The sequence below is a fragment of the Pyrus communis genome, chromosome 1, assembly GCF_041283825.1.
Source record: "Pyrus communis isolate YQ-2024b chromosome 1, ASM4128382v1, whole genome shotgun sequence".
Classification (NCBI taxonomy): Eukaryota; Viridiplantae; Streptophyta; class Magnoliopsida; order Rosales; family Rosaceae; genus Pyrus; species Pyrus communis.
The window spans coordinates 7,366,857-7,381,162 of NC_142565.1; the positions used below are offsets into that span (position 1 = coordinate 7,366,857).

Here is a 14,306-nt window from a genome sequence, read left to right on the forward strand (position 1 = left end):
ACTTTGTTGAATACTCAAATGAACACTCATATGTTTGTTCCTCATGTTCTCAATATATTTTAATACTTTACAATTTATAGTTCATTTTATTTTGCAATTTATGTCTCCCAATACAATATGTATCTTTTTTAAGTATAAATAAGAACTTATTTATACGATGTATAATAAATTTCCTTAAATCCGCCTAATCTTCATAGGCCACCGCCTAAGTGCTAGGCTCAAGCCAGCCGGCTGACTAGCGTTTTTTAGAACCATTGGTCGATCACGATTTTGTCTTTGGCACTATGAGATGTTGGTTCGGTGGCTAAGACTTTAGAATTCTTTGTTTAATGTCTGGGTTCGATTCTTCATAACCGCCTGGTTGGGGCGAAACCTCGTTTCAGCGCTCAGAGCATGCAGCGGGACTAAAGCTTCGACGAGATCCTCGATTTGTCCGGAACAAGTACTTCAGCCCTATATTCGTTTGCTCGAGAAGATGAATGAAGAGAACCCATGATATTGCATCAGATAGTATGACCCTCGGATCAAGTATTTCAGCCGGATTATGTCAATCACCAATTTTGTAACAATACCATATTATAAACTACTCTAATTCGTAAAAATTTGGTATTCAAAACTTGAGTGCGAGAGAGCGAACACACTGCCTTGATTTAAGTCTCCTACTCAATCGCCGTTGTTAGACAACAAAACAAATGTAATGTTAATCATACTCTTAGTTATGGGGTTCTAATTAGTCATATTTATTCATCCAATTACAAAAAAATAAAATTACAAAATGTAGGATTCTAATATTGCAAAAATGTGGTTGATTATATAAGTCACTATCTTATAATGCTTCCTCATAATATTCTCCTATCCTTTCCATGTGTATAGTACAATGAACATCCCAAAAACCATGTCCCTACATCACTGCCACAAATTAAGATTGCAAGGTCAATCTGGGCTACCTAAGAAATCCCACACGTGTGAGCTGAGCACCAATCAAGCTTCTAAATTCGGCAACTCGAATTAAACTGACACCAGCTAATAAAGAAGGCCTTGCTTTACAACGGCGTCTGCATGTGGGCTGCCGCACCCCACCGCCGCCCTCAACAGCCCCCACAACCAACTTGTCCTACTATTACCATCACTTTTAATTCCCTTATCACCCTTAGCCCCGGCCATCTCATCACTCTCTTCATCAAAGGACCTAAACATTGTCGAAGGGCTCCTTCGGCTCTGCCGGTTTTTTATGTCTTTCAGCTCCATCTCCGACGGAAACCTCGCCATTTGAAACATCATGACATACCACTTAGACTTCGACGGCGTTTTGGAAAGTATAGACACTTTATTCACCTCACACTTTCCGTAACTTGTCGGTGTGGGACTTTCCGGCTTCGAAATCTGGGCCGTTTTGGAGGGTTTGGTTACCCTGTGGAAGGGGTAAGACCTCCACGACCTAAAAAATCCTTTCTTCGAAAAGTTGACGCTTCTCGCGTTGCTTCCGGTTTCTTGGCTCTTGATCTTCTGATGACCTTTCTCTGCTGCAAAGTTTGGTGCTTCTTTGTTGTAAGGTATGAGTTTTCCACAAAAGATTATGTCCTTCTCTGCTGGGTACGTCGAGGCGGTGAAATCCTCGCTGAAGAACTCAAAGAAGTTGTCTTCGTCGCGGTCGAACGATGAGCTTTGGTAGTCTTTGGAGAAGTCATCACAATGAGCTGAGTCACTGTGTGTGGGGAGATCGCACAAAGATAGGGTTTCCTCAGCTTCGTAGGGATCTTGGTTTTGGAATTGTTCTTCCTTTTCTCCTAGAGGAGCTGGGTTTTGCTGGGTTTCTAGGGCAACCATTTTTTGGGACGTCGAACAGTTATCTACTGAGCTAGATTTGTTGTGGTTTGTGAAGAGAGAGGGCCAGAAGAACCCAAATATATACAAGAGGATCACTAGTGAGCATGTTCATATATTAAATTGGGATTCTTTGAGCCTTTTGTGGGGTAAGTTTTGAACTTTTGACAGGGATGGCTTCTAGATGGAAGGCCACAAAAGAAATTAGAAAAATAGTGGATTATAAATAAAAAATAAATAAAAGGTTTAAAGGAGAACCAGTCAGACGGAAAGTCACGTAAGAAAATAGGACTGTGTGACAGTATTCTTGAATTTACTTGCTCTTCTAGAAAAGCAGGCAGTGTGGAAAATAATAAATAAAAACGATAATGTTAGGAAATTAAATTTGTAAATAAAATTTACAAGGCAAATAATGCGTTATTAATACGAATAAATACGTTTATCAACGCATAAGTAATAATTCAATTATTAACTTTTATACTATTTAGTTTATAAAATTTTATCTACAAATTCAGTTATCCCAAATAAAAAAGGTCGAGAGTGGGGACTTTGCACTGAAGTCTTCTAGATGGGTTCAGTGGGATGATATTTTCTTATGGTTCTTTGTTTTTTTTTTTGGAAACAATGGTTCTTTGTTTGGATGTTTGTGTTTGTTTATATATGCGAGGGCTGCTTTTCTTGTCACCGCGTGGTTTATTCCTTGTGGGTCAACATAGAGGAGGTGGAGGCTACGTAGCTAGCCTATACCAAGATGATGATATATATGGTTTGTTTGTTTTTTAAGATAAAATAAAATAGAAAAGCGCCAATACAAAAGTTATTAAAGTGTTAAAGGAATAAAATTAAGGAAAACTAATAAAAAAAGGTTTAAAAATTTTGAGTTTTAAAAATAAAGAGTAAAGTGAATAGTATTAGGATTAATGTAAAAATATGATTTTTCGTTAAAGTGAACAGTACCAAAAGTTTTTCGTTAAAATTCCCATAAAATTAAGCCAAACACGATTCAAGGATGCTTATACTCTAAATCTGTTAATTTATCTGCCACAAATCTGTCTTATGTAAAAACATGAACAAAAGAAATACAATCAAATTTAGGAGCTTATGTGTTGATTTTCTAGTTGCTTGGTAATTAAAAAATCATGATCATTTACCTGAAGATTTTAATTTTAATTTTTAATAATAAATTCAAAAGTGATTGATCATGTATTCCTTAGGAATAACTAAATTACGAAGAGATCATTGCAGATTATTTTTTATTATGTGTTCTAACTAAAATATATAATTTTTGTAAGATGGTCTCATCAACTTATAATATTAATTTTCGTTTTATAATATGGATATTTGATTAAATAATAATGCACCCTAAGAAGGGAGACACCCGTGACCCAAGAAAACAAAAAAAATAAAATAAAACCATAATATATTCACGAACTATAACATGAGAGAGGATTCTAGTTATATCCTCATTGTGAGGATTTCGGGGATTTTCAAATCACATCCGTTTATCATATATCGTGTAGTCAGTTTTTGTCAAGTACTGTTTATATTCAATTTTAAATAAAAAAATTTACAATAATTTATGACCGCACGATATACAATAAATGGATATAATTTGAAGATTTTCAATATCGTCACAAAAAGGATTAGGCGAGAATTCTCACTCTTATAACATTAATTGATAGAGAATAATATGAGATTTTTTTAATTAGTTTTTTTTTATTATATGTTATGAAGGTATAATATGAGGACCGTTCAGGGGTATGTGTGACTTGTATTTGTAACGTATAGTGTTGAGAATAAATCTCATATTACTAAAGAGACTATGTATGAACTTACAAACAAATTAGATTACTCCTTATTTAACCAATTAAATTTATAGTAGAACCTTAAATTCCTTCGTATATAGTAAAATACGAATTCCAGATTTTTGGCATACTTCAAAGCACTAAAAATGATCTATAATGTAGTCAAGTAGCCTAATCAATATTCAATGCCACATTTTATGGAGGGAAATGAAAATCGATCTAGCTAAACACTGTTTTCAACTTCTCGAACAAAATTTGTCAGTTAAGGTCAAAACAATGTCCAGTAATATCATCATAGCATTTTTTTCTCCTTAGACCATCTATAACGTTTGGGTTAAAACATACAATTTTTAGCTCATAAAATTTAGGTTTTAAACTAAAAACGGTTTTTGGCTCCAACCCTTCTGGGTTAAAATTTTAGTCTCAGATTAAAAAATGAATTTAGGCTAATTTTTTTTCTTAAAGTAACTTTTTTAATAGAAAAAAATTATGTAGACTATCATAATTTAATTTTATGAACATTTTAACATAAAGATATTTAGATTCTGACAAATATTGTAAAATCACTAAACAACACCATGAAACTCGTTAAACACTATGAAAAAAATATGAAACACATAAAATATATATATTTTTTAAATTACTTTAGCCGTTAAATATTTTTTTCTACCGTTGAATTTCATCAAATTAGATCTTAACCGTTGGATTTAATGAATGTATAAATATAAAACTAAAAAATATATACATATATGGTAGGCCACCCCCACTAACCCCGGGGGGGAATCTTGGGCTAAATTTGGCATAGAAATGAGTTTTGAGTTTTAACTCATATTTGCCCCAAGGGTTAGAGCAAGTTGGGGTAAGTTTAGAACCTAAAATTTGAGTTTTACTCCAAGGGTTGGAGTAGGTCTTAGGAAGGGGAAAAACAAACTTTTTGAATTTACTCTAGTGTGTCGGGTGACAATCACACCGTCATGTGGTATTACACAATAACGATTCATCTTATAACATGTGTATTTATTAATAAATTATACTCAAAGTCCTTTAATTACCAATTATGCTGTCAGCTTATATTAATTTAAATTAGTAATACTATGTGACGATGTAGCCGTGACACTCAAATAAGTTTTGTTGTTTTTAAAAATTTATTATTATTAAGGGGAATGAGGGTTTGAAACTATTACAATAACCTCGTCGTTTTTTTTTTTTTTTTTTTTTTTCCAAATCTCGTTGTTAGAAAGAAAGCTCAATTGGTTCCTTTTGGTTTAATAGTTCAAGAAGATATGGCAAATTGTGTGAATGTATGAAGAGGGTTCAAAGACGTGTTGATCAAAAAGCAAAAACTAGATATTCCATTCAACTATCAAAGTCCAAATAAGTCGTAACATCTTATATCGTCAAACAAATTTGCGTCGGATTCGTCGTTGTTTTCTTTATGCATAGGAAGTCCAAAGCTACTAATCAGAAGGAATATGGACGACTAGTCAAGTTTAGGAATGAAATTAACTTTGATTAAGCAGCATCGTATCCCAGTGAAGCCGTTAGCTAACAGTTTAATTATTTGTTGGTTAACTTGTTTACTGGTTAACTTCTGCATTCATTGCGTGGTCTTCAAGGTATTCTTGCTAGTACTTCAGTCGCTTCAAACGTTGTTTTGAAACGCAGTCTAGGTTAGGGTTCATATTATATGGTAAGGAACCTGATATTACAACATGTACAAATGTCTTAAGAAAAAAAGAAAATATTAGATGTATAATCTCCTACATGATTAAATTAATAAATGCGCATATTTTGTGTAATTGTTGGGGATTTATATGTGGCATTGATAATGCTAGGGAGATCAAAATTTTAAACCAAATTTGCAAACCAAATAATGTGTCACGTTTATCAACACTTAAGTAGTAATCAAATCATCAACATCCACATTATTTGATTTACAAAATTTTGTTTAGAAATTTGGTCCCCCTAGCATTACTCATGTGACATATATGTTATTTAAATACAAGGAGCTTGTATGTCAATTGGTTAAATGAATTTATTCAAGTACTCAAAATTTTGTGATCAACTCCCCTTCTTTCTAGACCAATATCTCTTTCAATGCATAAAACATATACGGGAATTCTAAACTTAATTGTAGCAATGGTACTTGAATTTTATCTTTAATTTAATTTTAGTTTTTGAACTCTCATATTAGTTTTTTTAGTTCTCAAACTTAACAGTGTATTGTTCTATTGATCATTTTCATTAACTCTATCTATTTTTCCGTTAAATTTAGGAATATATTGGGATATCGAAACACTTCGACAACAAAATCATTTATCAATCCTAGTATATACATTCTAGGCTTCTAGCAGGTGTGGTCCAAGCATGCACATTGATGCACACTGAGAAGCAATGTGCGTAGAAGCCATAGATATCTTGGTGACCAAGCCTAGCCTAATATTTGTCTGCATGCCTTACTTCCAGAAGACAGCTAGAATATATCGTGTTTCCAAGTCAAATATTGGGAAGGAGATCGGTCAGATCGGTCAGCAGTGGCCACGCAGAGACAACCTGCCAACAATTCATGTGTGGTCCATCAATAATCCCTGAAATATGGATCTGGCCCCTTTTCTGCCCTCTCGTTTCTCATAAACTTTTATTTTCTTTTATTTATGCAATCACGGTTAAACCATGTTAATATTTTATATTATTATTATTTTTTATTTTATTATTTTATAAAAAAATTAATATAAAATATTAACGTAATTTAATCGTAATAGCACAATGTAGAAGATGATGAGAGTGTATAGAAGTGGGAGGGCCCGGTCCCCTACAATATGTCTTGTATTGCATCTGCGCCACTTCTAAGTACAGGTCTGATTCCACGGTTGACACTATTGACTAAGTTGTTGGGGTTTTTATTTTTTTCGTTATCTATTTACAAAATTATAACTTCTATTTAATATATTATGATGAGGATTGTGTCAATAGAAAACAAAGGTCGAAGCCATCAATGGATTGGCCATTTGTGAGTGGTTGATAAGTTTCCCGACTACTTTTCCTTTTTGACGGGAAAGTAAGTGATTTTGTTTTATTTAATTGGTTTTATTTTGTTTTTCATGACTTCCAGAGGATTGGAAAGATAGGTTTACGATGAAAATGAGCCACGACGGGCGGTGGCAGGTTTTATTGCGTCAGTTAACAACTCTTTTATTTATGTTGTGTCGTTTTAAATCTGTTGTATTTGGAGTTTAGACTTGTTATTAGCTATGTTTTGGTTGGATAATTGTTTACTGTTTTATAATTAGTAATGACTCATAATTTTTGTGTCAAATATTCATCGTTTTCATGTTTATCATCCGTTAAACATCATTGTGTGTCATATTTGATTGAATTGTGCAGGAAATGTTAAATGAGAAGATTGTATTTGGAAATGTAAAAATTACCTTTATATTCTATTTATAGTTGTCAGTGAATTAAATAATGAAACAAAAATAATGAATATACCGTATATACGATACAGAGGACTATCTTTAAATTTAAAATATCACTAATTATAAATCATGTTCCATGTATGACACACAACATTTTGTTCTAGGCTCCGACTCATTTTAAAGAAATGACATGGTAACATTAGAATATGTATGACAAACCATTACACAAATATGTACGTGAACTGGTTTTGTTTTAGGCACATATTTCATTTCTTTCAAGCTTCAATTTGATAGGAAATTGTCTCGCCTTCGATAATATACCATAAAATGCTTAAGAAATATTTAGCATTTTACGTACACAATAATTACATATGTTTAATAGTAAAATCGAGTTATCTTAAATGGGATGTTGGACGAAACTAAATATATTTAGTAGCAAATAAGAGGAATGAAGAAACCTATGAACACCATGATTTCTAATTTGCATGGGGTGGCACTCGACAACAATGAGGCCAATTGGGTCATCGACAAACGCTTGTTCAAGTGCAAAGCGTGTAATAAAGTGATCATCTCCCACCAAGCCTTGGTGGTCATAGCTAGCCACTAGAAGGTTATGATGGAAATTCATAGGATTGAAAACGGATGTCGTTTAGACTATCGATTACAATATGGTGTGAAGGATATGAATAGAGAATGATTATGAAATTGAATGAATCTGATAGAAAAGAACTTGACAAATATATAGAGATGGAAATAACATTTCTGGAGGAGTTGTATTGTTCAAAAGAAGTTAAAACTTTTTATGTTGAAATACAACTGTTCATATCTTTTTAGAATTAAATAAATAAATAAATATATTATTTCGTTTATTAATTAATTAACTTATTTCACTATAATCATATGTATATTAATACACCAATATTATGGTGTACCTTCACACATGATTACACATTATGAAAACCATGTTATCATAAGAGCAAATCCACCATGTGGAGTAGCCCCAGCGACATGCCCCAAAACAAAGAGCAGTAGCCTGAGCAACCATGTCCAGCCCATCCGAGCAATTGCACAGGAGCGGGCCTGAGCAAGAGGCCCAACAAGAATCGCTGGCCCGAGAGCCTGAGGTGGGTATGATGCAACGCTGGCATCAAGGCAACGTCAACCTGGTTTTAATATTTTTTTAGTCAGCTGTGTGCATTACAAGTGCGCGTGGGGGCGCGTCCCCGACCAGTTTCAAACGCTAGGGCCCGCGGCGTAGGCTTGTGCAATGTTACCGTTGGAGGCCACGTGGCAATTCATCGTCTGTTGGATTTCCAACGGTAAACAAAAAAAATTCAAACTGTCATTAATTTCAGACATTAGATCTGAGATCAACGGTCCATGTTATTCGGCTTTATAAATTAAAAAAAAAATAAACAGTTTAAAATTATGAAAGCTTACCGTTGTGCCACGTGGCATAATCTGGGATGTTGGAATTCAAAAAAATTTTTAATCCAATGGCAGAGATTAATTATGTGAATAAATAATTAATAAAAATCCGAAATTTTATTTTTGAAAAATTAAAAAAAAATTTCTTTTTGCATAATGACACATGGCGCAACAAGAACGATTAAAAATATTATTCGAAATTACAAATAAAATTATTTTATATTATTTTATAAATAAATAAAATATTATTATTTTATTACCTATTACCAGGTGTAGGGGTGAAGATGTAAAAGATAGTTACCGTTCACCGAATGGATTATTTTATAAATAAGCCCCCTAGGGCTTAGCACGGTGGAGTTGCTCTAATCATATTCCAACAGGTTAAGTTGTTCTTCGCTGCCCGGCTTGATCACTTTGAAGACAGTATGGCCCGTGTTGATGATGATATCATCACACACGAATAGTTATTCCCAAATAAACCTAATTCAACATTTCAGTTCGATGGTAGGTTGAATTATACCATTAGTCTATGCCTCAACGAGAAAATCCAGGTTGCGTGAATTTTCAATATATATGACACAAGATTTTCTCTTTATGCTCTTTGAAAATTATGGTTGCTCACATCATCGTAAATTTCCTTACAACTACGAAACTTTTGAATTCTACGATGTAAATTTCTTTGGAGGTATAAGAATTTTGGGTTTTGCAACAACATATCCTCTCTCTTTGTCATTGACGAGTCTGCTTCTTCACTGAACTTAGAGCTTCAGATCATTCTGGTTGTCTTGTACGTAAAGTGAGGATTTAAGTGAAACCATCCTAGTCATCGAGTGCTCGTAGCATTCAAAATTACATTACACATGTAAAAAATATGAGTTGAGTAGAAGTAACTGAAAATGTAGTATCTTTTTTCTTTTGTAGCTTATTTTTTGGTACAACCCTGTAACTTTACTTTGATTTTATCTTGCCTCAAATTTCTCCAATTTGCACTTTGTGACTCGATTTTTGTTTCACTTTACCAATTTTTGTCCATTTTGTTAATAAATCTGTTAAAACTCTAACGTGGCATGAGTATAGCCCGACTACTGGTGATATGGCTGCTCCATCACTTAAATATATAATCAATGTTTTCTGTCGGATATAAATACTTGAATCAAATGAAAAAACAAAACATAAAAAATGCCAAAAAAAAAAAAAAAAAAAAAAAGAGTGAGAAAAAAAGAGAGCTACCGCATAAGGCTTTCTGGTCCTAAACTTGCAGAAGCAAAAGAAGAAATTAATGGAGATTTCTCAGATTTATAGTGTGCAAGATTGCATCCTAAAGGATATCTCTGCAGTCTGCAGTGTAGAATGCTGAATTTGTGCAAGCAGACGAACTCTTTAAGCATGCTTTTATAATCCACCAAAAATATCAAACAAAATACGAGAAACTTAGGATAATGCTTCAGATATGGGGATGGGGTGTGCAGTGCAGAGCACACTAATCATATTAAGCAAATATCAATTATTTCTCTAATCCAAAGTACCCGAAACCAGTGTCGGTGTCTAAAAAAAAAAAGCGGTACGTGCCACAAAATCTCATTGCAATACGCGATTTCTATAACATAATTCAGCCACAAAGAGCAAAACTTCCGACACTAGGCATCACATGATCATAAGTTCTTAAAACCCGACTCACGAGGTTCTTTCTGCGGGGTCAGTCTTGCTAGCAAAGCCTTGTTATGACAATGATCTGCGTCCACGAAGTAAAAGTTTCCATTGGCCTTAAAAGTCACAAAAGGCCTATTGGTTTCTGCTGGCCGGATATCAGAAAACTTAATCGTCCTCGGAATGTATGTTGCAAGCCATGACATCATTTCCACCTCAAAACTATCTGAACCAGGCTTCCACTTGAGCTTGTGAATGTATGGGGTCACGAACCAGTGAAGAGCGGCTGTGGTAGAAGCACTCAAGAATATCACTGAAGATGCCACTGCACCCTTCAAGATCACATTCATACCTGGAGATGTCATAAAGGTTATCACAGGGCCTAGAGATACAGAAAGGCAGCAGGTTGACAGCGAGAGAAGTTTCACTTTCTTGATAGTAGATGAGATTGGGCCATAGTAAACAACCCCAGAGTCCTTTTCATCTTCCCCAATTTCGCCACCCCTGCGAGGTCCAATGCTGATTTTGCCATCATCTTCTCTTGTTGTGGCATGAGAAGCCCATCTTTTCTGTGAAGAATTGATCTCGAAGCCAGAGTTGAAACCCAGTTCAGTGTTCAGACTAGCAGCCCATGCTGCAGACCTGCACGGCTGATAACCTGAAGAAAAACATTTTACCATCAGTAATAGTGACAGATATAAATAAAAGGAGAGGAAAATCAAAAGATGGAAGATGGAGTTTTGGATAGAAAAAGAATTCAGAACAAAAGAATTGGAAAGGTGAGGAACATGCAAAAGAAATAACAAGCGAGTGAGAGAGAGAGAGAGAGGGGGGGGGGATTTTCAGGTGAGCACGCATTAAAGACAATGCAAATTACTAAAACAATGACATCAAAATCTCATGGGTAGAACTTGATCTAGCTTCCAAGGACACAGAAGTTACACTTTTAGCATATCAAATACAACTTTGCTACGCAAACAGCTCAATATTAACAATTTATAAAACATAGGGCTTCGGCACTACTAGAACGCTTCACCAACTTGAAGCACCTAACTATGAGAATATATGGGAGTCTCCGGAGATCTTAATAAAATGTTGAGCCGTTTTTGTTTTCTATGCTGCCCTCTCTCCATGTTTCAAGAGAGCGAAGATGGATTCTATCCCCTATATTCACATAAGCTTCACTTGAAAGAGAAAAAAGCAGATTAATAACTGCGATCAATCATATGATTATCACGGAAGCTTTCTCCATGAAACATTATCAATTACTAATCGAAAACTAAAGTTACCAGTTGATACAATAGTAGAAAAAGCTAAAAAGGGAAACTGAAGATTGCCAGCAGAACAGCATCGACAGTCACCATATCCAAAACTGCGTTAGAATCTAGCAGTAATACACTCCAACATAGTAATTAAGCTAACAAAACCTGATTTTCGGCTACCTAGACCGAAAGCGGTCCAATTTCTAGAAAACATGCATGTGGGGAACACGAAAAACACTTTGAATTAGGAAAAAGGGTTCCCAGAAAATAGCAAAAACCTCAATTAGGTGCCAACAAACCCGTTTGGAATTTGCCAAAACCAGAAGCCAAGCCAAATGTGTGTAACTTTTTACCAAATTTACTAATTTAGTAGAAGAAGATCCAGAAAATGGTCTCTGAAATCAGAAATAAATATGGGGAAATTGAGCTTGTTCTGATTCTTTTGAAGTGGTCAATTGGGTAGAGCATGCACTTCAACTTGAAGTGGTCATTTATTTCGATTAAATTGAAATGCAAAATGAAATTGAGAGAGAGAGATCTTAAACCCTAAACCCCAAATCGGTAGAGAAATTTAAGAGAGAGAGAGAGAGAGGGGAAGGGAGAAGAACCTGAGCGGAAGCTTGAGGATGCGAGATGTCTGGACTGTGATCGCAGCAACTGAAAGAGAGTCGCTCTCGTCATTTTTTATTCGATTCCGAGCTACCAATAAAACCAACTTTCAGGGTTTAACACCGCAAAAGAAATTCGACCCAAAAAGATAAAATTGCACAAATGGACTTCAACCTTTCCCAATTTCATGATTTTACGAACTCAACTGAATTATTTACACTTAACCACCCGAATTTCAGGCGGTGTTACAATGTGGCATGATGGCATCCATTTAAACTTCACAATAACCATTTTTGATGGGCCCTTGTGAAGTTTGATAAGTTAATTGCTGTAAAATAATTTCATTCATGTGGTAACTTTCATAAAAGCAAAAACATCAAAAGGTCGTTCATGCAATTTTATCCATATAGTAATGTTCCTTCCTGTATAATTGTTGTGAAATAGAATAAAGTGCAGTTACGAAACATCATCGGGCATTTGGTCTAGTGGTATGATTCTCGCTTAGGGTGCGAGAGGTCCCGAGTTCAATTCTCGGAATGCCCCCTTTCTTTCCTTTTTTTTTTTTCCTTCAATATCTTCCTGCTTTTGGGTTTTTCACTATGCCACCAGGCTTTCTAGTCCTTCTAGACAAACAACTACCCAATTCATATTCTTCTCTCTTTTTTCCTAGGTTTTGACCATTTTCTTCTCCTTTGACCGCTCTTCCAGACTTCCAGGGTGTTGTCAAATTATAGTTATAGGATCTTAAAATTTTAAGGCAGTCCATCAGAATTTTAAACGATATTTTAAAAGTAAGTTTTATGAATCTATGTGTAGTTAATTACGATCTTAAAAGTAAGCTTTCGGTTTGTCCCCTCCGCCATGGGGGCTTTCTAGTCCTTCTAGACAAACAACCTTCCAATTCATCTTCTGTAACATCCCACATCGTCCAGGAGAGTGATCCTTAAATATATATTCTCATCCCTACCTAGCACGAGGCCTTTTAGGAGCTCACTGGCTTCGGGTTCCGTAGGAACTCCGAAGTTAAGCGAGAAGGGCGTTAGAGCAATCTCATGATGGGTGACCCACTGGGAAGTTGCTCGTGAGTTCCCAAAAACAAAACCGTGAGGGAATGGTAAGCCCAAAGCGGACAATATCGTGCTACGGTGGTGGAGTCGACCAGGGAAGTGATCCGTCCCTGGCGGGGATGTGACAGTTTGGTATCAGAGCCTAATCCTGGGCGTGGTGTGCCGACGAGGACGTCGGGCCCCTAAGGGGGGTGGATTGTAACATCCCACATTGCCCAAGGGAGTGATCCTTAAATGTATATTATCATCCCTACCTAGCACGAGCCTTTTTGGGAGCTCACTGGCTTCCCAAAAACAAAACCGTGAGGGAATGGTAAGCCCAAAGCGGACAATATCGTGTTACGGTGGTGGAGTCGACCACGGAAGTAATCCGTCCCTGGCGGGGATGTGACAATTTGGTATCAGAGCCTAATCCTGGCCGTGGTGTGCCGACGAGGACGTCGGGCCCCTAAGGGGGGTGGATTGTAACATCCCACATCGTCCAGGGGAGTGATCCTTAAATGTATATTCCCATCCCTACCTAGCACGAGCTTTTTTGGGAGCTCACTGACTTCGGGTTCCGTAGGAACTCCGAAGTTAAGCGAGAAGGTGGCTAGAGCAATCCCATGATAGGTGACCCACTGGGAAGTTGCTCGTGAGGGAATGGTAAACCCAAAGCAGACAATATCGTGCTACGGTGGTGGAGTCGGGCCGGGAAGTGATCCGCCCCGGGCCGGGATGTGACATCTTCTCTCTTTTTAGTCGGATTTAACCATTTTCTTCTCTTTTGACTTCTCTTCCGAACTTTCGGGATGTTGTCAAATTAGAATTTTGATGGATTTCGGACTACCGGAGTGTTGTCAAACTAGAATTTTGAAAAATATTAAAATTTTAAGATAGTCAATTAGAATTTTAAGTTTATAAATTTATGTGTGGTCAATTAAGATTTCGAAAATGTTATTCTTATATTTATATCATTCCTCTAGACCATCTCCAATGGTTGGGCTAAAAGCCAAATTTTTTAGCCCATAAAATTTAGCTTGTACCCTAGAAACAATTTTTCTGCTTCAACCGTTCTAACCTAAAATTTTAGCCCCGGGATTATTAAAGAATGAACTTATGCTTTTTTTTTTTTTTGTTAAATTATTATTATGTTTTTTTTTTGAAAAATAAATATGTAGACCATTGTAAATTAATTTTATAAACATTTTTATCTAAAAAAATTTAAATTCCGATAAATATTGGGTGGAGTCCACTCCGATTTCTGGG

The 14,306-nt window shown here is 35.7% G+C and overlaps 2 protein-coding genes and 1 non-coding gene across 3 annotated transcripts; 1 reads left to right on the plus strand and 2 right to left on the minus strand.

Annotated features, from left to right (window-relative positions):
• Positions 1 to 783: 783 nt before the first annotated feature.
• LOC137719734 (uncharacterized) lies at positions 784 to 1,890 on the minus strand. Its single transcript, XM_068458767.2, has one exon. It carries the CDS (start codon positions 1,825 to 1,827, stop codon positions 1,024 to 1,026), a length of 804 nt encoding a protein of 267 aa, XP_068314868.2. The 5' UTR covers positions 1,828 to 1,890; the 3' UTR covers positions 784 to 1,023.
• Positions 1,891 to 9,922: 8,032 nt separating this feature from the next.
• Positions 9,923 to 12,126, minus strand: LOC137720943 (uncharacterized). The gene is made up of 2 exons (XM_068460068.2): positions 11,991 to 12,126; positions 9,923 to 10,778 (listed from the first exon to the last, which is right to left on the minus strand). Exons 1-2 carry the CDS (start codon positions 12,061 to 12,063, stop codon positions 10,126 to 10,128), a joined length of 726 nt encoding a protein of 241 aa, XP_068316169.2. The 5' UTR covers positions 12,064 to 12,126; the 3' UTR covers positions 9,923 to 10,125.
• Positions 12,127 to 12,462: 336 nt separating this feature from the next.
• On the plus strand, positions 12,463 to 12,534 carry TRNAP-AGG (transfer RNA proline (anticodon AGG)). The gene has a single exon. It is a non-coding gene; the product is annotated as a tRNA-Pro (tRNA).
• The last annotated feature ends 1,772 nt before the right edge of the window (positions 12,535 to 14,306 follow it).

Coding starts and splice junctions, on each gene's coding strand:
- LOC137719734 (XM_068458767.2), bottom strand. CDS start 1,827: ATGGTTGCCCTAGAAACCCAGCAAAACCCAGCTCCTCTAGGAGAAAAG.
- LOC137720943 (XM_068460068.2), bottom strand. CDS start 12,063: ATGACGAGAGCGACTCTCTTTCAGTTGCTGCGATCACAGTCCAGACAT. Junction 10,779..11,990: donor ATCCTCAAGCTTCCGCTCAG/GTTCTTCTCCCT, acceptor GTTTTTCTTCAG/GTTATCAGCCGTGCAGGTCT.